The sequence below is a fragment of the Staurois parvus genome, unplaced genomic scaffold, assembly GCF_062004578.1.
Source record: "Staurois parvus isolate SC_StPar_1 unplaced genomic scaffold, SC_StPar_1.0 ptg000086l, whole genome shotgun sequence".
NCBI classification, from domain to species: domain Eukaryota; kingdom Metazoa; phylum Chordata; class Amphibia; order Anura; family Ranidae; genus Staurois; species Staurois parvus.
In genome coordinates this window covers 6,757,389-6,784,422 of record NW_028317882.1, presented here as the reverse complement: position 1 = coordinate 6,784,422, position 27,034 = coordinate 6,757,389, and the positions used below count along the sequence as shown (strand labels likewise).

The following is a 27,034-nucleotide window of genomic DNA, read 5'->3' as shown; positions in this document are numbered from 1 at the left end:
CTCCCCCATTTCTCAAGGATATGAGGAGGTTGTCTGGATTCCAAAAGGTTCTGTCCATATTAACATTAAACAGCTCAACCTATCACAAAACCACCTGGGTAAGTAGATTTATTATACAGTCGTCTTACTCATATACTCAATTAACAAAAACTATTTAGTAAACCAAGAACCAAGATGGTCAACCATATCCAGTCTAGTGGCTTGATTGGTCATAGGCAACACAAACTGTGCAATATTTGGCCATGCACTATTTTGGCCAAACCTTAAAGATTTGCATAGTCTGGGACTAGGGTTTGATCACTTTCTTACCAGGTTGCCAAAGTCATGCGCTGCACCTCATGCCGGCTCTAGGTAGGCCTTTTCTTCATCCAAAAAGATGCAATATTTAAACTCCTCTCTATATGATTCTTTGTTGTATGAACACCATCACACTGGTCCTCCAAGGTGACCACCAATTATAAGAAATGAAGGCCCCATGTGATAAAGTGATGTTCTCTACCTCAGGTACAGTAGATGCACAAGTACAATAGGTGCTGTTCCCAGGCCTTATAACTACAGGTGAAACTCGAAAAATTAGAATATCGTGCAAAAGTTAATTTATTTCAGTAATGCAACTTAAAAGGTGAAAATAATATATGAGATAGACTCATTACATGCAAAGCAAGATAGTTCAAGCCGTGATTTGTCATAGATGTGATGATTATGGCTTACAGCTCATGAAAACCCCAAATCCACAATCTTAGAAAATTTGAATATTGTGAAAAGGTGCAATATTCTAGACTCAAAGTGTCCCACTCTAAGCAGCTAATTAAGCCATAACACCTGCAAAGGGTTCCTGAGCCTTCAGTCTAGTTCATTAGGAATCACAATCATGGGAAAGACTGCTGACCTGACAGTTGTGCAGAAAACCATCATTGACACCCTCCATAAGGAGGGAAAGCCTCAAAAGGTAATTGCAAAAGAAGTTGGATTTTCCCAAAGTGCTGTATCAAAGCACATTAATAGAACGTTATGTGGAAGGGAAAAGTGTGGAAGAAAAAGGTGCACAAGCAGCAGGGATGACCGCAGCCTGGAGAGGATTGTCAGGAAAAGGCCATTCAAAAGTGTTGGGGACTTTTACAAGGAATGGACTGAAGCTGGAGTCAGTGCATCAAGAGCCACCACACACAGAGGGATCCTGGATATGGGCTTCAAATGTTGTATTCCTCCTGAACAACAAACAACGTCAGAAGCGTCTTACCTGGGCTAAAGAAAAACAGACCTGGTTTGTTGCTCAGTGGTCCAAAGTCCTGTTTTCTGATGAGATTTGAAAACCAAGGACCCAGAGTATGGAGGAAGAAAGGAGAGGCACACACTGCAAGATGCTTGAAGTCCAGTGTGAAGTTTCCACAGTCTGTGTTGATTTGGGGAGCCATGTCATCTGCTGGTGTTGGTCCACTGTGCTTCATTAAGTCCAGGGTCAACGCAGCCGTCTACCAGGAGATTTTGGAGCACTTCGTGCTTCCTTCCCCCGACGAGCTTTATGGGGATGCTGACTTCATTTTCCAGCAGGACTTGGCACCTGCCCACACTGCCAAAAGCACCAAAACCTAGTTCAATGACCGTGGGATTACTGTGCTTGATTGGCCAGCAAACTCACCTGACCTGAACCCCATAGAAAATCTATGGGGCATTGCCAAGAGAAAGATGAGAGACATGAGACCGAACAATGCAGAGAGCTGAAGGCCGCTATTGAAGCATCCTGGTCTTCCATAACACCTCAGCAGTGCCACAGGCTGATAGCTTCCATGCCACGCCGCATTGAGGCAGTAATTGCTGCAAAAGGGTCCCAAACCAAGTACTGAGTACATATGCATGCTTATAGTTTTCAGAGGTCCGATATTGTTCTATGTACAATCCTTGTTTTATTGATTGCATGTAATATTCTAATTTTCTGAGATTATGGATTTGGGGTTTTCATGAGCTGTAAGCCATAATCATCACAATTATGACAAATCACAGCTTGAACTATCTTGCTTTGCATGTAATGAGTCTATCTCATATATTAGTTTCACCTTTTAAGTTGCATTACTGAAATAAATGAACTTTGCACGATATTCTAATTTTTCGAGTTTCACCTGTAGTAGTTGGTTTCTCTGCACACGTTAGCTAAGATAGACTATTTCTGCAAGAAAAAGATATCATGTGGCTTCTCGGCATTTACAGAAGTAACCTGTTTATTTTACATCACAGCATGAATCACAAAACATTTCAGGCCAAAGTCAGTCATCTTCAAGTGATTTGACCAAAATGAGGGTAAATGGAGGAAAATACACAAACAAGTGCCCCTGTAGAGAGGGTTTATACTTAATGACACAGAGAACAAAAATAAATAAATAATAACCCTTGAAGTAGATGTACACTCTAATTGAATGACATTGAAAAATACTGCATGGCGTACAGGCTAAAAAAAGCGGTTGCATGCTGTTCCAAGCAGTACTTGCTTTCAGGGCCATATGCATTCAGTCGCATGTGTCCGAAATGCAGAATTTTCACATACGGTAAATGCAAGTATGACTTGTTACAGCATACAGCCTTGGACACCAGCTGCGTATTTCAGCTTGTTATTGATTTTGACAGGGCAGCTGGCTGTACGCTGCACTTGTTCCTCTGGAAACCACCAGTTTTTATACTACATGGGCAACTGCAGCTAAGTGCATGGCCCTTACAATTTCTATTCTTTGTTACATCTCAGTGCTGCTTACAGTATATGCTGCAGCCACTTTCTGGCTACAAACCTATACTTCAGTGATGGCTGCATGGTATTTTTCAGGGCAGGTTTCCTGATGGTGACAGTAGTGGACCATGCTCGTTTACATCATGTTGAGTTTCAGGATCACATATGACAGAGTGATAAAGCATGACACAAATGGTAAACAGTTGTCACCATGTAACAGGAAATGCCTGTACAAGGATCTTTATGGCAGGATCATCAGGTATTGTTTTAATGAAAGCTGCTAATTTAATAACATTGGAAAATATTTCTGAAATAACATTATCATGTTAAAGTTTCTATGAGATTTTAGTTATTGGATTTTTATATTTATGCTTTAATTTTATAAGAGGACGTGCTCAAAGCTCAATTTAGTATGAAACCCGTTGACTTAATTGCATTTAATTTATGAATCCAATGCAATAAGCTGTAGTCACACACTTTATTAATAAAGGGTCTACTGAAAATATGTATGCTCTTTTGATTAGCTATATGATGCTTTGTGCTCCTATAGAATAAATATGCATACACTAAAGATAGGCTGCTACAGGTATAAAGCTTCATTTGCCCTCATTTGTATTATAGACATCTGCAGACCCACATGGAAGAAAAATATATTTGAAATATATTTTAAAAATATTCTTCCCAAATATATTGCCATATATTTGAAATGCTACAATTTTGGCCATATTCAATATATTTCAAAATATATTTCAATATATATATATATATATATACATTGCATGTTGAAATTCACTTTTTATATATTACAAAATATCTGAAAAATATTCAGATTTTTTTTAACATATGAAAGAGTAATTTTACATATATCTGTAAATGCATTCCAAAAATGTAGATTTGTATTTTTAAAGACATACAGTATATTTGAAATGTATTTCTAAAAATATTTTTCATATATTTTGTAAAAAAATCACATTTCAACATGCAGCGCATATATATATATATATATATATATATATATATATATAATAATTATTATTATTATATATTTTTTTATATATATTGAATATGGCCAAAATTTTAGCATTTCAAATATATAGCAATATATTTGGGAAGAATATTTTTTAAAATATATTTCAAATATAATTTTCTTCCATATGGAACAGGCCAAATATGGCTAGATTGTGGTGTAAAATAATCGGAATTCTCCCATAAATGCAAAGTGTGGACAACTGGTAGTAGTAACATTGAACTGGACTTGGTACTTCGTCAGTTCCAAAGGCCAAGGATGTCTCTTTTTTTCCAGAAATCAATACATGGAGCATGGATCCTAGGAAGCACGACAAGCACCTTCTGAACGTTGTGCATTAAGTAGGGACAGTCTAAAAATGTGCAACTTAAAACATTCAGAAATAATTATTTACAGCCCATGCTCCACTTCCAATACAGCTCACAGGAAGCCAAAGGAAAAGTGTTTAAGGCACTTACAGATTTTCTTGAAAAAAAGATTTTTTTTTACAAAATTAAGTCACTTTATGTTGTCTGTATATTATTTTCTGCATGATGTTTATAATTTCTGTTTTAAACCCAGTGCATTTGCAAAACACGCTTTATTTTGGAAATGTGCTTTATATTACAATGATTATTTACCCCTTTATAAAAAAAACTGAGAGAACTTATTTTTAACAGCCCTGAAGGCAGAAGGAGGAGATTATTTTATTAATGGCAGACTCCCCCCAGATGCCCCAAAGAGGTTTGATGCAGCTGGGACAGCTTTTCACTACAAAAGACCCCAAGATGAGCCGGAATCACTGGAGGCTTTAGGGCCTACTAATGCAACTTTAGTTGTTATGGTAAGCAATTCATTGTGTACCAGGGGCATTTTCTGAATGTAGTGTGTGGTAGGCCTGTGTGCAAGATCATAAGTTGAGCCCCTTTCTCAAAAAAAACAAAAAAACGTGATATCTGCAGTGAAAAAAAGGGGCGAGATTTGCATCACACTGAATATTGGGCATGTGTTAAAGGGTTTAGAGCATGCATAACATAGAATGAGGCAGTGTGGAATGTATGGTGAATGAGGCAGTGTGAACTTCAGAACACACAACATATCGTACAGAATGAGGCCGTGCGGAGCACAGAATGTACAGAGGCAGTGTGAAATACAGAATGCACAGAATGAGGCAATGTGAAATACAGAATGCACAGAATGAGGCAATGTGGAATGCAGAATGTACAGAAAAGCATATAGAAAGAGGTAATGTGAAATATGGAATGTACAGCACAGTATAGAGAATTAGGCAGTGTGATATTCAGAGCATGCAGGGGACTGGACTTTGAGGGTTAATGAACGCACTCTGGGGGCTGGTCACTGAGGGTTAATGCATGCACTCTGGGGACTGGTCACTGAGGGTTAATGCATGCACTCTGGGGACTGGTCACTGAGGGTTAATGCATGCACTCTGGGGGCTGGTCACTGAGGGTTAATGCACACACTCTGGGGGCTGGTCACTGAGGGTTAATGAACGCACTCTGGGGGCTGAACACTGAGGGTTAATGAACGCACTCTGGGGACTGGTCACTGAGGGTTAATGCACGCACTCTGGGGGCTGGTCACTGAGGGTTAATGCACACACTCTGGGGGCTGGTCACTGAGGGTTAATGAACGCACTCTGGGGGCTGAACACTGAGGGTTAATGAACGCACTCTGGTGGCTGGTCATTGAGGGTTAATGCACGCACTCTGGGGGCTGGTCACTGAGGGTTAATGAACGCACCCTGGGGGCTGATCACTGAGGGTTAATGCACGCACTCTGGGGGCTGGTCACTGTGGAATATGGAATGTAAATCAAAGTGTACAGAATGAGGCAGTGTGGAATAGCAATGTACAGCAAAGTGTACAGAATGAAGCAATGTGGAATATGGAATGTACAGCAAAGTGTACAGAATGAGGCAGTGTGGAATATGGAATGTACAGCAAAGTGTATAGAATGAGGCAGTGTGGAATATGGAATGTACAGCAAAGTGTACAGAATGAGGCAGTGTGGAATGGGAATGTACAGCAAAGTGCACAGAATGAGGCAGTGTGGAATGGGAATGTACAGCAAAGTGCACAGAATGAGGCAGTGTGCAATGGGAATGTACAGCAAAGTGCACAGAATGAGGCAGTGTGGAACGGGAATGTACAGCAAAGTGCACAGAATGAGGCAGTGTGGAATGGGAATGTACAGCAAAGTGTACAGAATGAGGCAGTGTGGAATGGGAATGTACAGCAAAGTGTACAGAATGAGGCAGTGTAGAATGGGAATGTACAGCAAAGTGTACAGAATGAGGCAGTGTGGAATATGGAATGTAAAGCGAAGTGTACAGAATGAGGCAGTGTGGAATATGGAAAGTACAGCAAAGTGTACAGAATGAGGCAATGTGGAATAGGAATGTACAGCAAAGTGTACAGAATGAGGCAGTGTGGAATACGGAATGTTAAGCGAAGTGTACAGAATGAGGCAATGTGGAATACGGAATATAAAGCGAAGTGTACAGAATGAGACAGTGTGGAATATTGAATATAAAGCGAAGTGTACAGAATGAGGCAATGTGGAATACGGAATGTAAAGCAAAGTGTACAGAATGAGGCAGTGTGGAATATTGAATATAAAGCGAAGTGTACAGAATGAGGCAATGTGGAATATGGAATGTAAAGCAAAGTGTACAGAATGAGGCAGTGTGGAATATTGAATATAAAGCGAAGTGTACAGAATGAGGCAGTGTGGAATATGGAATGTAAAGCAAAGTGTACAGAATGAGGCAGTGTGGAATATGGAATGTACAGCAAAGTGTACAGAATGAGGCAGTGTGAAGTACAGCACAGTGTACAAATTGAGGTGGTGTGGAATTGAAAAGGATCCTTGACTCCAGGTCTGATCTCCAGGTTGATCTAGTGCTGAACTGTGCACAATAAAATTTACAGTCCCCTAACCCTATGAATATTGTGACTGTGAGAAAACAGAATGATTGCAGGGTAAGACGACAAATCATTCGTTCCTCTACCATTTTTCATAGGGTTGGGTAGCTGAAAGGTGATAAAATCTGTTACTGAGGATGAGGAGGAATGAGGAGTATTTATCATTGGGAATGAGCTCAGGGGTGTTCAGCTACTATCACTGAGCTATCATACCAGTCAGCTGTCACTGAGGGCCACTAATTAAAAGCGATGGAGGCATTCCCTGCCCCGCACACATACAACATAGTTGCCAACATGTAAAAAAAAATGTTATGTCCGGAAAGCTAGTGTAGGTGGAGCATTATGATAATTAGGGGTGGGGCATTCATTTGTGAGCATAGAGAAATTGAAATTTTATAGAAATGCAAAAAAATGGACGTAGTTTAAATTACACTAAATTAAAAAAAATAAGGCCCCCATCAGCCATTAGTGCCCATACCACCCACTGCCACCCCCCCTTTCAAAAAAAGGCATTTAAATGACCTGACTTGGGCTTGGCGGCAGATGGCGTTGAAAAATATGTAGAAAACATTTTGCGCCGCTACTAGAAAAGATGGGACTATTGGGACAGCAGCACACACCTGGCTATACCACTAGCAAAAAACAACAAACAGAAAATTGATGTTGCGCTAATCACAATAATGCCACAGACATTCCAAGACAAATAATGAGATGAGAAGACAATAGATAATACACCATAACATAATCAGTAAATGGAAGGAATATGGGAGTGAAGGGAAAGGTGAAATAATAAAGGTCCAAAATGAGGACCAAAAGGTGTAACAAACAATAAACCGTGACCGTGGGCAAAACACATGGAAATGATCAGGGAAGAATAAAATATTAACTAAATCACAGTAATAGTGGGACATATGAGTCCTTCATAACATAAATGAAATAACGTGAATTCAACTGATGAGAAAGTGGAGCAAAATGTGAAAAATACAAAATTAAGTACTTAAATATTAAAAGTGGACAAACCACTTATCAGAGAATGACAATAACAACGCACAGTGAGGCCAAAAAAGGTGACCGTGCAACTAAAGGATCATAACACAATGTGCATCAAAAGGCCATGTGACATAAAATGACTAATAAGTGACCATATAAATACCATAAATAAATGTGGCAAACATATATAGAGTGCAACTAGTATAAAACAGAAAATGGTGATAACAAACGCACAGTGAAACCAAATGAATGTATTATTGTGCAACGTAAAATACAATAACACAATGAAGAAATAAATAACATGTGACTAAAATATATATATATATATATATATATATATAAATGCGACATAAAGTCCATGTGCAAAAACGGCCAACAAGAACGCATCCAAAAAAAAATCATCCAAAACAGAAAAAAAAACATGTATAGGTAAATGATTAGTGAATCCCACACCGGATAAAATGCCTCCTCACTTAAAGGGTCCAGGCAGTGAGTGTTCTGAAAGCCTTTTGGCCCCTTGGGGTCTGGGTGAGGAGGTGAGGAGGCATTTTAGCCTGTGGGATTCACTAACACTGTTCAACAAATTTTTATTTTTTGCCAGTTTTGGAAACAAAAGGATCCATTTCTTAATGAATTTCACATTCTGAGTTCAAATATAACAATGAAATTTGTCAATTGGCTCTAGTTTTTCTGTAAACTGAAAATTTTCTACTATAGGCGTAATGACTACATAATGCACAATAATTATATAGATAGATGTCTTTCCACAAATATAAAGCAAGTGATATTGACTACATAACAAAGCCTAAATGGCATAATATATTGCATAGGATTACCAAGAAAAATTATAGCCATAAGCTAAGTTGAATCATTTTAATACTTAGGATTCTCACTAGTTTTGTCTTCAGTTTGTGTCGGTTTTGCTTCTCTTGGCTTTTCTCTTGTATTCGAGGAAAGGGCTATCTCTTACAACTGCACGTGACTACACGCTTCAGGTTCTTCCTCACTTGACTCAACCACGAAGGATTCTGGTGCTTTAGGAATTGGTAGCCCCTCTCCATGAGGAACTGGACGTATTGCCGATGGAATATTTGGATAGTGCACAGATAACTTTTTCTTCTTATTTAGCCCTTTTACAATTGGAGGCACCATACAAAAGTAACAATTACTAACATGATCTGTTGGCTCTCTCCAAATCATTGGCACAGCGAAAGGCATAGATGCCTTTTTTCCATTCAACCATTGCTCCAGTGCAGTCCCACAAGAATTGCAGCATATATGTGGTGCCCAGCTCTTGTCCTGGTATCCTATCTTGCAGCCAAAATACAAGTTGTAGGCTTTCTTAATCATTCCTGTTATCCTCCTTTTTTGTGAGATAAAAGTTATTTCACCGCAGATATAGCAGAAATTATCTGCTTTATTCACACAAGTTCGAGGCATTACTGAGTAGCCTATATAAGCATAAAACGAAATGTAAAGACGCTGTCGAACTACAATCAGCTACAGATACTGCAGCTTTTATGCAGTGAAGTGATGCAATTAAAGGCTAATATTGCATCATCTCAGTATACATGCAATTTTCTATTGGTCACCAGTATCAATTGCGCAATATGCAGCTGAAGTTGCATCATAATTTTGAATGGCTTACGTCATTAGATGGGTGAATATATCATGGAAACTAGAGCCAATCAACATTTTTTAGGGTCATTTTCGTTTTCAGCACCCCAAAATTATGTAAGATTAGCTAATTTTATGCCCAAAACTTTTTACCTGTTGAACAGTGTAATCATTTACCTATCCACATTGGTTTTTTTTTGGATGCGTTTTTGTTGGATGTTTTTGCACATGGACTTTATGTTGCATTTATGATACATTTTTTTAGTCACATGTTATTTATTGCTTCATTGTGTTATTGTATTTTATGTTGCACAGTAATACATTCATTTGGTTTCACTGTGAGTTTGTATCACCATTTTCTGTTTTCTACTAGTTGCACTCTATATATGTTTGCCACATTTATTTATGGTATTTATATGGTCACTTATTAGTCATTTTATGTTACATGGCCTTTTGATGCACATTGTGTTATGATCCTTTAGTCGCACGGTCACATTTTTTGGCCTCACTGTGCGTTGTTATTGTCATTCTCCTGTGATAAGTGGTTTGTCCACTTTTAATATTTAAGTACTTCATTTTGTATTTTTCACATTTTGCTCCACTTTCTTATTAGTTGTATTCACATTATTTAATTTATGTCATGATGGACTCATATGTCCCACTATTACTGTGATTTAGTTAATATTTTATTTTTCCCTGATCATTTCCGTAAGTTTTGCCTACGGTCATGATTTATTGTCTGTTACACCTTTTGGTCCTCATTTTGGACCTTTATTATTTCACCTTTCCCTTCACTCCCACATTCCTTCCATTAACTGATTATGTTATGGTGTATTACCTATTGTATTCTCATCTTATTATTTGTTTTGGAATGTCTGTGGCATTATTGTGATTAGCACAACATCAATTTTCTGTTTGACAGATGGTGCTGGCTGCAGCTGTCTGGCTGGGTCCGTTGGTTCGCCTCTGGCCTCCACAGTCCTCTGTTCTGACTCACGACACCCTTGGTTTAAATAAGACTCTGGTCTCTGGCTGCCTGCTTGCTCCAGGTCTCTCTCCTCCTCCGGCTGGGTTCTCAGTGTCCATCCCTCCAGCTCCTCTTGCTCCCGGTTGGGTCTCCATAGCAGACGCTGACAGTCTGAATGGCTCAAGACATCACCAGCAGGCGTGATCATCCTCGGCTGGCCACGCACCATCGCAGCACTGACCAATCTGCATTTGGACAGGCAGCACCTGACTTCTTGGAGGCAGGGAGGAGGTAGGGGAGGGATGACAGTGTTTTGGTTTACCTCTGGGTGGACCGGGACATTGCCAAATTATCCATGACATGGGTCGGATTTTCGGGACTGGCCTGGGCAATTAAGGATTGTTGGCAACTATGATACAAGGGTGTGTATATGGGTGGCTACAGGGCGGGGAATGCCTCTGTCGCTCATGATTTATGGTCCTCAGTGACAGTTTCCTGATAGGATAGCTCAAGACTAGTATCCACACCTGCCTGAGTTCATCTCTATTTATCATAAATGTCATCACTCTTGTGACTGTCCAGTAATAGAGCAAAAAAATGCAATTTTAGCAGGCTACTGTTCTTTTGAAAGAGCCAGCGTCCATATTAGCCAGCAATAAAATCCCACCACCACATAGACCAGGGGTGTCAGACTGGCGGCCCTCCAGCTGTTGCCAAACTACAAGTCCCATGAGGCATTGCAAGATTGACAGTTACAAGCATGACTCCCAAAGGCAGAGGAATGATGGGACTTGTAGTTTTGCAACAGCTGGAGGGCCGCCAGTTTGACACCCCTGACATAGACTGTCCCCGGCTATGCCCGCTATGTCTGACCTCTGTCTCCTGCACTTAGTAAGCTGCTTAGTTAGTTTCACATTGCACACTGCAGCCTAGGCACCAAAATGAGCCTTTCCTTGGGCTCTGGCCTGCTTCAGGCCTTTGAAGATTGTTGAATGGCACAAGCAATAAAACTTGTTTGAGCTGCAGCTCAATGGATACCATGGGGGGCTGCATATTGAATCCCAAGTGTGCGCAGTGAGTGCCCCTTGAGGCCTATGTGTCATGCACACTTATGGATACACACTGATGTACACCAAGAATTTCAGATGTAAGGGCCCTCCAGGAAGCTGTATATTTACGGTTTTCTTTTACTGTAGCAATGTTTCTTTTTCACCACCAGAGGGAGCTGAATGTAAGAAAAAAAAAGCTCATTTATCCTAATTCATAGTCCATCTCTTTTCTTCCCTTCAGCTACAATTGTAATTGCTGTCTAAGGCTAAGTTCAAACGTGCATATCTTCTGAAAAGAAATCCATGGTGAATCGCTTTTCAGAGTGTTGCTAAGCAGCCACTGTCAGGCGTTTAGGAATCAATTCTGTCGAATGGCAATTTTCAAAGAGACTAATGCAAAGGTAATTGCAGTACAGCCCCATTGACTTGTATGGAGAGTGTGACAGGCGCTGCCATCTGTCAACTTGACATAACGCTTTAAATTTGCCATGTGAGCAGCTCCCTTCAGCTGTATAGTGGGTGGTCAGGGGGCAGTAAACTTGCGGCTCAACTGTCACCCAGCCACAGCATGAGAGAGGCCTAACATAGGGGAAAGTATGCTAACCAAAGGTAAACACTGAAGGGCATATGCCTCAAAAGAAAATGGGTAGATAAAAGTAGATGTATATGTCAGCACAGTGGCTAAATGGTTAGCAGTTCTGCTTGGCAGTACTAGGGTCGTTGGTTCTAATCAAAACCACGGCACCAGCTGCCTGGAGTTTGTATGTTCTCCCTGTGCCTGCGTGGGATTCCTCCCACACTCCAAGGACATGCTGGTAGTTTAGTCTAAATTAACCCTAGTATGTGTATGTATGAATGTGAGTTAGGGACCTTAGATTGTGTATGTATCAGGGGCGGACTGACCATTTGGAAACTCGGGCACTGCCCGAGGGCCCGGGGTCAGTAGGGGGCCCCATGAGATGCCCCTGGTACCTTTTTCATAGGCTTTTTTGAGTTTGGGCAAGGACACAGGGGCCCCATGATCCCCTATTGCCCGGGGGCCCCATGAGTTTTCAGTCCGCCCCTGGTATGTATGAATATGAATTAGGGACCTTAGATTGTGTACTGTATGAATGTGAGTTAGGAACCTTAGATTGTACACCCCTTGAGGGTTAGGGACTGATACAAATGTACAATATATATATATGTAAAGCACTGCATAAATTGACAGCACTATATAAGTACCTGTAATACATAAATGTGTAGATTATATATATTTGGATAATTAATATCATGATATGATTTAAAGGGCTAGTGGCCAACTCAGGTGTGCCTCCAGGATTGGCTTTAATGGGAGTAAAGAAAACATAGCATCCCAACAGTGTACTTTGTCACACTGTTTCATGCCCAATGCTATTATTTTGAACTGTCATTATGTATTATGGTTGGTGCAATTGCTGTTTAGAACACGGACAGGCTAAGTTTTATGGTGGGGAATGATGTATAAAGCAGTGTTACTATCTCTTTAAGAGATTTAACCTTGATCTGTTGATCAAAATAAGCTCTGCAACTGAGAAAAACAGTAAACATTTTTCAGCATACTAAAGAGTGTCTGTCACATGTATCCAGAAAAGAGTACAAAGAATCCGTGCAGTGGGAAATGAAATGAGTGCCAGTTGGAGGATAGGCTTGGGGTAAGAAGTAAAGTGTGCAGCAGTCATACAAAAGTGGCCACACTGAGAGGGGATAGTATGCCACTGGTGGCCCAAGTAGGAGTCAGAGTGGACTGGACTCCTGGAGAAAGATGTGCTAGGACTCCTGACTGTTGCTATCAAACTCAGGGGTAAAAGGAAGCCAATGTCTGCATAAAAGTCATGTTCAGTTTTAGCTGTTCAGAGAACCCACTCTCTGCAGGATGTAGCGCTGGGAGTGAGACCTGAAGCTCCCAGTATTGTAAGAAGGGTCTAAGTTCAAAAGATTTATATGTCTGATAATTAGGGTTGCCACCTCATCCCTTTAAACCCAAACACATTATAATTACATAGGTTCATATAGGATAAGGTTGGTAATTACACATGCTTATTGCCTTATCTGCGTTAAATTAACATCAGAACCTGAGTAATTAATATGTGTTCAGTTTTAAAGGGATGAGGTGGCATCCCTAGCGATGGCTTCCCCCATCCCTGTAACAGGGTATTGGGATCCTGGTGTTATTCATCAGGTAGATGTCTTCTGTAGTTTCTGCATTCAACACTAGATGTCATAGTTAAGGCTGGTTTTCCCTTGTGCACTTATGTAAGGTTCCTTTTATGGGTAACCTGTACAGGGGTTTCCTGGTAGCCGGGGGGACATCTTAGTAGTATGTGGATGGTGAAAATGCCCATGTGGCCATCCCTTCCCACCCCCTCACAAACCCTAGTATAGTAAAAACGTTTTTGGTGGGTGGAGAGTACCATGACTACATAGGAGACCCCAGATGGGAGTCCACCCGAGGGAAGTAAGAAATTTCCCCAGTTATCGGTTGAGCTGGCAATAGGCAACAGGAGCGATGTATAAAAAGACACATGCATGCTTGTTCCCTTCGAGAAGAAGCAGATATGCCTCTGGTCTGCAGTCTGTTAGAGAAGAGTACACTTAGTTTGCAGCAGTTTAGTAAACACAGTATTAGAAGCATCACAGCACTCTCATAAGGTATTTGGCTGTAACAACGTAACACAGAAGACTTTATCAGTTTTGAAACTATTATGCAAAAGCCAAAAGTTGTTTACTTACTGATGTGTTCAATGAAGTCTATCTGCTTGTAAAGTGAGCTTAGTTTGCTGTATGGCTACGGGCAGTCATAATGGCAAGGTTGCCTTTCAATATGTTGGACTGGGCATCTGGTCTCTTGGAGATGGTAAAGCACCTACCTTGGAAGAATGAACTTTGTAGCTGGCTAAGTTGGGGGACTGGTGGTGGTGAGAAGAAGAAGGGTAAACCAGTCTGGCCATAGTAGCAGATCTCCTGTCTGGTCCATGCATCTTGTAACCCATGACCCTGGTGTGTTTTCACTGGGTGTGTGGAACAGCCCCTGATTGAGCTGACCTGCAAGCCCTGGACTGGGGACTCTTACAACTCTGTAATGTGAAATGTAAGTTCCCCGACCAGGCCCTTTGTGGCCATTGTGAGCCTGAGAGCAGGAATAAGGTTTCCAACTATCCTGGTTGAAAATATTCACCATGGGCCCCTAGCAGGGGAACTGGCTAAACAACCCTCAACTGGAGGGGTGCTGCAACCATTTGGGCTCGACATTGAAGATCTCTCGCTATTCAGGAATAGAGCTTGCATGCTCCATATACACACATCCAGTTTTCATCGCTTTGGATCAAACATTTGTCTACACATTCCCATATATGTATATTAGGTCTCTGAGGCACAGAATGAGGATTCTGCATTGCAAAATGTATTACTCTTCTCTGCAGCTCACTCTCTCCCAGGCTACTGCTGCAGATATAACAGAACTAATGGCCCTCCTCTCCTCAGTTGTGTGCCCTTTTCAATAGGTTGATAAGTTGAGCAAGTGGTGTACTAAAGTGTCAAAGGTGCAGCAAAATGTGCCTATAGTTAGTACATACGAATAAAACCACACACAAGGCTTTTAAAGTATATGTAAACCTGCAACTTGTAAAACAACCCATACAGTTTAAAATAGAAATAAAAAGCCAAACATTTGTGTAGACATATAAAAACATTATAAATACCTTTTTTTCCCCTTTTTATAAGTGGTAACATACCTTCTGTTCTCAGCTGCACAAGGAGCTGGGGTAGAAGAAACAGCAGAACACTCTAACATAAATCTTTTTTGCACACTACAAATCAATGCTGGAGTTGCCAGGAGGCACGAGGCACACTACTACACATCTTTTGGTCATGCCCCAAACTCTCTGATTTTTGGAAAGAGTTCCAGAGGATCACACAAAAATTTAGTGAGTATGAGGTACTAGAGGATCCTGCCTTCTTCATGCTTCCAAAATACCAGCAAAAAAGGAAATCAATATTCCGCCACCTCCTTAATGCTGCCAAATCCTGTATACCTCTTACCTGGAAAAATGATCAAACACCGTTCATTGGACTTTGAATTAAAAAAGTAGAGGAACCAAATTTGTTTGAAGATCTGATACTTTCCTCACAGCATAAACAAAAAGTGTACTCAAAAACTTTGACCCTATGGAATATGTGCACATATTCAGAGGCGGGTAAAGCTCTTCTTTATGTCAGCTCCACTGGATCTTAGACATCAGTAACGCCCACCCACAGGTCTTATTAACCCAACTATGTTGTTTTTTTTTTTCTTTTTCTCCCTCCCTTCCACTCTTCCCCTCCCCTCTTTACCTGAAGACATCTACCTCTTTTCTTTCCTCATTCTATATAAACAAATAGAAACTTAGGCAGTGCTTCTCCTAATCATAAACAGGCGTAGAAGTGATATAATTCATCCACTTTGGAGTATGTGATATAAGGTCTTCCCTGACTCATTGCTCATTTATTCCGTTGTTAGACCAGACATTTCTTCTTCCCATCATTGTATCATCTATATGTCATGAACCCCCCATAATTGAAGTCATGTCTTATCCATAACTCTTTCCTGTATCCTGTTGTACCTATGTATGTTGATTATTTTGGAAACTGCCTACTCTCTTGAATAAACTGTGGAAAAAAAAGAAAGAAACAGAAGAACACTGATCTTCCCAGTGAAAGTGCAGAAAAGGGGGGGGGGCATGTCAGGACAAGTCTGATCATTGGAGGAGAGCGCACTTCCGGCACAGCCAGCAATCTGACCATGCTGTGCTCTCATGCCTAGTGTAGTCAGTTTTTAATAGGAAAGCAGAGGGACTGGAAGGAACACCAGGGATTTCACACAAAGGAAGCAGTACAAAGAGAACAGGATACTTTCTCATACAAGTACATGGTACAGCAGGTACATACTGTATCAGGAATATGAAATATTGGGTTTACATATTCTTAAGGTTTGGGAGTAATTATGCCCTTAAAATATTGTTTTTTAAATCCACCATGCACATACACATTATTTGGTGAATGTTGGACAAGTCCTGTGTAGACTGAGGACCTGACTTTGAAATCACAGCAGATAAGGTATTCAGGGAAGAAAATGCAAAGCTGCCCAGTTCATTTTTCTTCCAACATTCCTGCCCCAGGGATACAATCATAAACTCTTTGTCATACACAGGTTGCAAAATACATTGTCTCATCTAGCACCTGGTTTTCTTGTATGAGTAAAGCAAGGCTTTTTAGTAATCAACTGACAGATCCCAACCCCCCCAGACTGACACCTCCACCTGCAACCAAATTATCTTTTCTAACAGTTTGCATTAAAAACTGGGGTTTAGTTAGCACACATTTGCAAATACATGCGTAAGCTGCAGAGCCTCTTCACAGCACCCCAATATTCTGCAGTTCCTAACTCTATAAATTTTGAGAGCCTCCATTGTAAAAGCACATGTATCATAATGGATAGACCAAGGGCAGGTGAACCTGAGGGAACTCACCCCTCCTTAAAGTCACAGGGGTGCACTGGACACCCAGCATATAGCACAATGGCAGCCAAGGAGCCCCTCACCAATATGTCAACAGTACAAACAAATGGCCATTGCCCCAATCTGGTCGGTAAGTTGAGCTGGGAATTTGTCTCTTTTATCTTTTAACATGTGTCGCCCTTCCATGTGCTCCTTGCTGTGAAGTCCAATTATAGATTGGGGTAGTGGCCATTTGTTTGTACGATTCTTATATTGGTGAAGGGGTACACTGGACACCTTGGCTGTCATAGTGCTAATGGCTGAGTGTCCAGTGCGCCCCTGTGCCTTTAAGGAGGGGTTGGCTCCCTCAGGCTCACCTGCCCTCAGTCTATCTATTATGATAGGTGTGCTTCTACAATGTAGGCTATCAAAATGTATTGAGTTAAGAACTACAGAATATTTGGGTGCCGTGAAGAGGCTCTGCAGCTTACGCATGTATTTGAAAATGTTTGCAAACTAAACCCATGTATTTAATGCAAACTGTTAGACAGGACAATTCAGTTGGCTGCAGGCTGGTCGGTAAGTTGAGCAGGGAATTTTTTTTTATTGTTCCACCCCCCAACTGCTGATACTCCAGGCTGACACTCCCCACCCCCAACTACTGATACACCAGGCTGACACTCCCCAAACTGACACCTCCTCCCACAACTAATGACACCCCAGAATGACACCTCTCTTTTCCAACTACTCACCTCCCCCAGACTGACACCCCTAACCCCATCTACTGACTCTCTCCCCCTCTGGCAGACCTCAGACTGACACCTCCACCCACAATTACTGACAATCCCCAGACTGACACACCTCACCCCCCTAGCTATTGATCTCCACCCACCACTGAAATACCCCACCCCCCCAGACTGAAACCCCCTCTACTGAACCCTGCCCCCCCCTACTGACAGACCCTCACCCCCCTACACTGACACCCCCCATCCCAACTACTGACCTCTGCTGAAAACTAAATCAGAGTAACTGTGAGTCAACAACTTGTTCCGGCATTGAGCTCTGGAACCCAGCTTGGATTCCCGGACTTGTTTGGAATCTGAGGATGGTCCACAGGATCTGAGATGGTTGGGAGGTATGCCTAAGAGTAATACAAAAAGGTAGGCAGATACCTGATTGAAAAATTACTTTTGTACTTTGTGAGGGATAAATCTTAAGCTCGCCATATAATATAGAATCTGATTGCACAATCTTGTCTAGGTCTGTCTACTGCCATCTACTATGTAGTGCCAGATACACATACAGGGAAAGGGTTCCATTGCAGAGCAAACTGCCTTTATCACTAAACACACCACAGGCATGGTATAATGTACTCTGTACACAACGAAGGCAAGACTTGCACATGGGAGGCTGACCCTTTGCCCATGGTGGGAGAGACCACAACCTATAGATTTAATGGGATAATAAACCTTGTGTCAAAAAAGCATTTGCTTTTTGTTTGCTTTTAAGACTCGTGATTGCAGTGAACACTGGTTATATGGTATAGTGCTGCATGTAATCTAGGACCATAGCAATGTCCCTGCTACTAAGATATTTTATGTGTTTTATGCTATCGTGCCATGTGTCTTCCAGGTAATGATGAGAGAAGAGTTTCTTGGTATCCGCTACAAGTTCAATGCACCAGTCAGTAGACACACTGAGAGTGGATACATGTGGCAGCATTCCCAGTGGACTAAATGTTCTGCTATATGTGCTGGAGGTAAATCATGTATGTTCATATACTGTGGTGGATAAACAGGAGGTGGAGGAGCTGTAGGTGCCTGGAACTGACTTATAGTCTAACCCCCTGGTGCCCAGTCTGCTGGCCTTTGGCACAATTGTGTAACCATTGGGGCCCCTACAAATTCTAAACTTTGTTTCCCTTTTGCCCTGTTATAGTAGAGATATATAGCAGTCTCATGTACAATGTAATACATTTCCAGTCTACAACTATTTCCAGTCTCCAACAACTCCTATAGCATATTTCACAGCCTTTGACAGCCTCCTAATAAATATTGTTTAAGTGTTTATGTGTGCCCATTTGGTGATTTTGGGGCTGCAATTGACGCCCCCCAAATCAAGAACGTTGACCACCACTGGTCTAACCACACATTATCACAGTTTATCTGGTTTCTGCTCATCAGGGGGATATTTCTTCACTTTTAGAGAAAAATCTTAGCCTGTTTAAGTAGCTGAATTATCAGGGTGATATGCCATATATAGTTCCCATTCTGTGCAGTTTTGCACTTCTGCACTTTGATGGTGGAATGTTTATGAAAGTGTGTGCACATTGTATACCTTCATTAATGTGTATTTTTTTCCAAAAAATTGAGTTTGAAAAACTGCTGCACAAATACAGTGTGACATAAAAAAAACACCCATAATTTTATTCTCTAGTGCCTTTGCTTAAAAAATATATAATGTTTGGGAGTTCTAAGTAATTTTCTCGCAAAAAAGATTCATTTTACACGTAGGAGAGAAGTGTTGGAATAGACTCAGGAAGCAAGTGGCTAAGGGGTTAGTTAATCTTTTCATAAAAAATGAATAAGTGAGCTAACACCCTCCCCACCCTCCTGGTCCCCACTGTTCTTATCTCTGTGGGTGCTGGACGATCAGTTCCCAGATAAAAGGGGGAGAAGATTGGGGATTACAAATCCCTGGACTGGTACCCCAGCTGCCTGGGCAATGACAGCTCATCACCCATGGAGGTAAGCACAGCAGGGACCGGTGATGGGGAGAGTGAATAGTATTAGTTCACCTTATCATTTTTTTCTGAAAATGTGAACTTACACTTTAAAAAAATGCTCATAAAGACCAAAGGTCCAAGTATATGTAAATCCATTTTTTATTTTGCTTTAGATAGGGTGAGGTAATATCTAAACCCCTTGCCAGGTTTTTTCATTGCTGTCCATGTTTTCATCGGGGAGATTCACCCTTTTTTGGGGACAACTGTTTGCAGTACAGAAATGATAAAAAATTCATAATTTTAAAGTTGTCACAGGAACAGAAGGTGAGGGGAAATCTTTCAAAGGATGGTGTCTGTTCTGGTGACAACTGTCTAATATGGGAGTTCGGGGGGCGTGGCCGAGCCGCGAGTGGAGATGGCCGCATAGGTGCAGAGCTCCCGCCGGCCGGATCTTACCTTGCTGCCGCTCTGCACGGACGGGTGAGACATCTCCCCTCTGCTATGGGGAAGTCTGACAGGGCACCCTCTGGGGACAGATCGCGGTCCCCGCGGGGCCCGAACACACAGGGGAGGCATATAAAGGAGCTCTTCCGCTCCCAGCAGAAAGCAGGGCCGCAGCCCTCTCCCTCTCCAGCGTCATCCCCCTCTCCCCCTCCCTCTGCAGTCTCTGACACAGGCTCTGCAAGCACAGCCGAATATGCTGTGCTGGACACAGTGCCACAGCTGGATTCCTCATGTGCTACACATTCCCTATCATTAAGGGACCTCCAGGCTGTGGCAGCTGATATAAAGACCACCTTAACCACCACATTAACCTCTGCCCTAACTGAATTAAGGGATGACATCCGTTCTATGGGCACAAGGGTGGAGCGGGTGGAGCTGGATACTAGGCAGAATCAGGCCGCAGTTTCTGATCTACAACAACTATCAGCGCTGCACGTGTCGACCATTCGAGATTTTTCTAGACATATTGAGGACCTAGACAATCGTGGACGCAGACGCAATATTAGGGTTCGGGGCCTTCCTGAATCAGTGGAACCTTGTGATGTCCCTAAAGCGGTAATAGCTATCTTTAATGACCTTCTAGGTCGCCCACCTTCAACCATGATTGCTATTGAACGTGTACACCGGGCGACCCGCCCTAGGGGGGGAGACACAGACCCTCCCAGGGACATAATTTGCTGTCTTGAAAGTTACCCGCTTAAAGAGGATATCCTCAAATGCGCCAGGGGGAGAAGACATCTTGCCTATGAGGGGGCAGAGATACAGCTATATCAGGACCTCTCCAATCTGACCCTGCAACAAAGGCGGGCGCTGCGCCCCCTATTGGATGCTCTCCGCATGCGCAACATCCCCTATAGATGGCGGTTTCCGTTCTGCCTTTCTGCTCAAGTGAATGGCCATAATTTCAACCTACGAGTTCCTGAAGAACTGCCATCTTTTTGCTCTGCTTTGGATATTCCTCCGATTGCCTTACCCGATTGGAACGGGTCTATGAGGTTGCCACGTGCCCAAGATCTAAGAGCTGAAGATGGTGCAATGGGCGGGCATAGCCCTGCTCAACGACGGCGCCGGACGGTCCCTTCGACACCTCCAAGACCCCCTGCAGGGGCCTCTATGGACACTTCCAGTCCCACGGCCTCCCCGGCGCACAGGAAGCCTCGGCACGGGACCTAATGATCCGCCACGCCAGCAGGCCTTCAGCCTCCGTTTTTTCAGTTTTCCTGCTGATTTGTGTTTGGCCAGCTACTTGGGCTTTGAGTTGGGCTTTACGGGTTTGCCGCAACGGTTACTGTTGCCTCTTTACAGTCGCTCCCGCAGGCTCTAGTCCTCCATGTTGATATGCCACCTCCCCAGGTTTTGGGATGATATTTATTAGCATACAGGTCAGGAGACTTGTTCAAGATCGACACCCGGTATACACCCCATTAGATTGCGGATTCTCATTGCTCTAACAAGCCTTCTGCTCTTGCTATGGATCCCTGCGCCTATTGCTTCGTGGAACTATCTCTCAGCAGTATCCTGACTACTGAAGAAGAGCGGTCTTGCTCCTACGGCAGGGGTCTCTATTTCCTTCCGGATGCCCGGTTCACTTCCTGTTTTTAAGTTCCTCTCGTTCAGGTTTGGTGAAAGCTCTCGGGAAGGCCGGCTCCTTCAAGTTTGTTCTGCACTGCAAACCCAGGCCGTGACCCGGCGTCATCTGAGGGATTTTTACAGCCTTTTGGGATTTATTTGACCGGAGGGAGTTGCCTCCGCTCCTGCTTCGGACACGTACTCTATATGATACCCGTGGTTACATCTGATATCCTTTTTGAGTTCTGCACTAGATACGGGATTTTGATAGGGGGCAGTTGTTATTTACGGGGAGGGGGGTGGGACGGGGGGGAGGGGGATCTACCTCACAATGTTGCTGCCAGGGGATTGGTGGGAGCTCTGTTACATCCTAAACGACGCCGCGTGAATGACCATCACCTCTGCGCACTTTGAGGCCTCATGGAGCCGGTTGGTGTACCCTCCTGTGACCTGCTCTTATGTAAGCGCTTGCGGCTGTTTTGGGGCTCTATGTATCCCCCCAGTCCTAAGGGTGTGTCCCCCCTCCTTTCAGCATTGGTTATAAGAGAGGTGCTGCTCTTTCTCGTGGGTGTCATAGGGGTTTTGGTAGAATCCGTTCCATATTTTGCAATGCTTAGTTGAGCTCGTCTCCACGGGGTAACAGTTCTGGCACTGAGTCTGGGGATCCTAAGTAGTACGGATGCCTGAAGCTGGGGTATAATGTTCTATAGGGTTTTCTCCTGACCTCAGTTTTTGTATTGAAATTTGTTTTTCCTGTATGGCATTTGTTCGTATGTTCTGTTGTATTATTGCTTCTTTACTTGATAAGCCTGTATTACTCCTTACGGCCTCGCACAGATCCACCATTTAACAGGTCCTGCCTGTTGGTTCTGCTCTTATACGGATAGAATTTGCCCTGTCCTCAAGCGGGAGTGGTTAGCCCCTAGATATCTTCTCAATACGTATATTGGAATATCTGTGGCCTATTATCCCATCACGGTTGCCCCTTTTTGCCAGCGTGCCCGCCGCGGGCACCCGCATACACCTCCTGGATTGTCACCTCTTGGGGTTGTCCAAAGTTTTTTCCCTTTTAGCTTGGCCTTTATAGTACATAGTATTACATGCCTCGCTTGAGCCCCCCCTTTTGAACACTCACCCTCCTTTGGTTTTGTCTTTTTGGTTATGCTCCTTACAAGGCGACCGGCCGGCGGTTGCTTCACTCTTGGCTCAACGCTTACTTCGTTCCCCACACAGTGAGCTCTGTGAGCTTTCACTGACCTCATACATTAGGCTACTATTATTAGTTTCCTCTCCTCTACTTTTTCTTTTCTCTCGTTTTCCTTCCTTCCCCCCCCCCTTTTTTTTTTTTTTTTGGCTCTAATCTCTTTCTTATTCTAACTTTCCTCCCTCCTTCTGTACTCTCTCTTTCATACGTGGACTAGCTGGTCTTCTCCCCGAGCCGTGTAGTACTTTCCCCCCTTTTCTTCCCCCCTTTTTTTTTTTTCTTATCTCTTGGGAGTTCTCTTACTCCTTCTCTCTTTTCTCGCTCTCTACCCCCTTACTTCTCTCCCTTTTCTCCGACTCCTCCCCTCCCCCCCCCCTTTTTTTTTTTTTCTCTTCTCTCTCTGCACATTTGCAGTTGTGTCATCAGGCTTCCGCGATCAAGCTCTGCAGTCATGCCTTCTCCCGCCTCTAATGCGGGACTGCTGTCCTTAAAAATTCTTTCACTCAATGTTCAGGGTCTGAACACTACCGAAAAGAGATCTATGTTACTTTCTTACGCGCATAAGCAAAAGGCGGATATACTCCTCCTCCAGGAGACGCATTTTCGCCGGGACTCCATACCCAAACTTTTTAACTTCAGATACCCTACTGTTCTTCATGCCACCAATCCACTGGCTAAATCAAAAGGAGTGGCTATCCTGTTTGCCAGACATCTCCCATTCGTGCTACAGGATTCCCTTGCCGACCCGGAGGGCAGATATCTGTTTGTAAAGGGCTCTTTTTCCAACAGACCCATCACACTTGCCAATATTTATGCTCCCAATACCAAACAGGTCACGTTTATGCGTATGACTGCTGCTACTTTGGCTGAGTTTCACTCGGGTATGCTGATACTGGGGGGGGACTTGAATGTCCCATTAAACCCATTGCTAGACTCCTCCTCGGGCAGTTCGTTTTTGCCTTTTAAGGCTCTTAGGCAGATACATTTGCAGTTGCAACACTTGCAATTACATGACTCCTGGCGCACACTCCACCCCACTGTTAAGGATTACACGTTCTTTTCTCCGCCGCACAATAAGTATTCTAGGATTGATTACCTTTTTCTGTCACAGTCGGACCTCCCTTTTCTACATGCTGCCTCTATAGAGCCGATGGTTCTCTCCGATCACCACCCCATAACCGTAACCTTGCGGCTCCCGGAGAAACTTGCTCGCTCGAAGCTATGGCGCTTAGACGCCTCGCTTCTAGCAGACTGTGCTATTGAACAAGACATTCGCTCTCATCTGCGTGAATATTTCTCTTTAAATGGCTCTTCGGATACCTCCCCCCTTACGCAGTGGGAGGCTCATAAATGTGTTATCCGGGGTTGCCTTATAGCGGCAGCTACGAGACGTAAGAAAGACAGACAGCAACGTTTGAAGCTACTTACAGATAGGATACGCTCTCTGGAGAGGGCACATAAACAGACTCTGGCTGCGTCGACTCTTTCGGAACTCACAAATGCTCGCTTGCGACTTCTCACTGAGCTGGGCAAAGTGGTCAAGAAAAGATTCATTCTCTCCCAAAAGCTTTATTATGAGTTTGCCAATAAAAGTGGAAGGTTTCTTGCTCGGGCTCTTCGGGAAAAACGATCCCATATGACTATACATAAAATAAGAAGCCCTGAGGGTGTGATGGCCACATCCAATCCTGATATTGCCTCTCAGTTCGAACATTTTTATAAGTCCCTTTATAATCTTCCACCAGAACGTCCCCCGATGCACATTGACAGGCCTAGAGCGTCCCTAATCTCTGAATTTCTTCGTCTTCATGGTCCAAACGCTCTCTCTGAGGAGACGGTTTTATCGCTGGACCAAGATCTGACTTTAAGCGAATTGCAGTGCGCAGTACGGCAGTTGAAGGCGGGCAAAAGTCCGGGCCCTGACGGCTTTTCGGCGGCTTATTATAAATCCTTTCTGGACATTCTGAGTACTCCATTTCTTTCTGCTTTCAATACTCTTTCTCAGTCTCATAGACCACACCATAGGCTGTTGGAAGCACACATTACCGTCATCCCCAAAAGTGGTAAAGATACCTCCCAGGTATCTAATTACAGACCCATCTCCCTGCTAAATGTGGATATTAAGTTGTTTGCAAAGATGCTTGCTAACCGACTTCTCCCTTTGCTCCCTTCCCTCATTAACTTGGATCAGGTGGGATTCATCCCTGGTAGAGAAGCTAGGGATAACACTATCAAGGCCCTTAATCTCCAACATTGGCTTTCCAAATCTAACTCTCCGGCCTTCTTCCTCTCATTGGATGCTGAGAAGGCCTTTGATAGGATTGCTTGGGATTATTTGCAGGGATCACTGATGGCTTTGGGCCTGGGCGAGAAAATGCTGAACTTTATTATGACCCTATACTCGGGCCCTACAGCTCAAGTTCGGGTTAATGGACACTTATCAAACCCTTTCCGCCTGGGTAATGGCACTCGTCAGGGTTGCCCCCTATCCCCGCTTCTGTTCGTCATTTCCCTTGAACCTCTTTTGAGACAAATTCGCGCTAACCCAGATATTAAGGGGATCAGGATAGCAGACAAAGAATACAAACTTGCTGCTTATGCGGATGATATCCTCCTTTTTTTGGCTGACCCTCGCACCACCCTACCGAGTTTGCTGAAAGACTTTGCTTTTTTCCGCTTTTTGTCGAACCTGAAAATTAATTTTTCAAAGTCATACGCCCTCAACATAACCCTTCCCACTGATCTCGTCTCCTTCTGTGAGTCTCATTTTCCATTTCAGTGGGTGAGGGATGCCCTTCCATATCTTGGTATACAACTTACTCGTAACCTGGACGACCTTTATGCCAAAAATTTCCTACAGGTTTTCAAAGTCATAGAGGAAGACCTAAACAAGTGGCATCGCCCCTGCTTCTCTTGGTTTGGTAGGGCTGCAATTATTAAAATGAATATACTTCCGCGTCTCCTCTATCTCTTCCAAACTTTGCCAATTCAACTTCCAATGACATTCTTTGCTTCTTGTAAGAAACTATGTTCCTTATTTTTATGGAATCATAAGCGTCCGCGGGTCTCGTTCTCTCAGCTAACTCGTCCCAAACCCAGCGGGGGCATTGGGCTCCCTGACCTACACCGCTATTACTGGGCGTGTCATCTTTCCCGCATAGTCGACTGGCACATTCATTCTGCTTCCAAAGACTGGGTCCTTTTGGAGAAGGCCTTTTCGCCCACTCCCCTTCCATCGATCCCTTGGCTATTGCCGAAACACACACCTCAGGTTCTCCTCTCCCATCCTTTGATAGGTCCCACGTTAGAAGTTTTCCGCAAGGCTTGTAAAACGTCGTCCATTTCAGACTCTCCTAGTCCCTTGACGTCGATACGCCTGAATCCAGATTTTCCCCCAGGGTTGCACAAGGATTTTTTATCAAATTATTGGCCACACGATCAGATTCAAGTAAAACATTTTATTCACTCAGGCAAGGTGAAATCATTACAGGAGCTGAAGGTTAGCTTGAATATCCGCGAATTCCCTCTCTGGGCCTTTCTTCAGATTAGACACTTCCTGCTTTTCCATAAATCCCGCCATAATTGGACGCGCCCTGTTACTCCATTTGAATCCTTATGCTCTAAATCCGAACCGCGGACGCATTTGATCTCTGAGATTTATCCTCTCCTAGGGGACAGCAGGACTTGCACTTCTTTCCCCTCTTGCCGTGCGTGGAACAGAGACCTAAAGACGGATTTATCTGAGTCGGATTGGGACCGCATATTTAGGTACTCCCACACCTGCTCGAGTAATGTTTCGACGCAGGAAAATGGCTACAAATTGGCCACTAGATGGTATCGTACTCCCTCCAGACTTCATCGGTTTAACTCATCTGTCCCTGACGTGTGCTGGAGATGTGGGACACCTGATGGCTCTTTCTTACATATTTGGTGGTCCTGTCCACTTATTCATCCATTCTGGCAGGAGGTTCACCGGTTGGTGACTTCAGTGACCACTCTGCCCATAGTTTTCTCTCCTGCTCAGCTATTGCTTCATCATACCCCCATTCCTAGGAGTCAATATTTCAAGTCCCTAGCTATGCATATGATCAACGCAGCCAGACTCTGTCTTCCTGTGCTGTGGGGCTCCACTCACCCCCCAACTATACGCGATTGGCTCAATCGAGTAGGCAGAGTGGCGGAAATGGAGGAACTGATTGCGACTGCACTTGACATGCCAACTAAATACTCACATGTTTGGGCCTGCT

At 43.3% G+C, this 27,034-nt stretch overlaps 1 protein-coding gene across 1 annotated transcript in view; it reads left to right on the top strand.

Annotated features, from left to right (window-relative positions):
* ADAMTS10 (ADAM metallopeptidase with thrombospondin type 1 motif 10) overlaps positions 1–27,034 on the top strand; it is a 118,322-nt gene that overhangs the window by 79,685 nt on the left and 11,603 nt on the right. Inside the window, exons 19-21 of the mRNA XM_089670008.1 lie at positions 18–98; positions 4,403–4,566; positions 18,418–18,544. Of these exons, the coding sequence (XP_089526134.1) occupies positions 18–98; positions 4,403–4,566; positions 18,418–18,544 (372 nt within the window). The remainder of the gene's footprint in view (positions 1–17; positions 99–4,402; positions 4,567–18,417; positions 18,545–27,034) is intronic.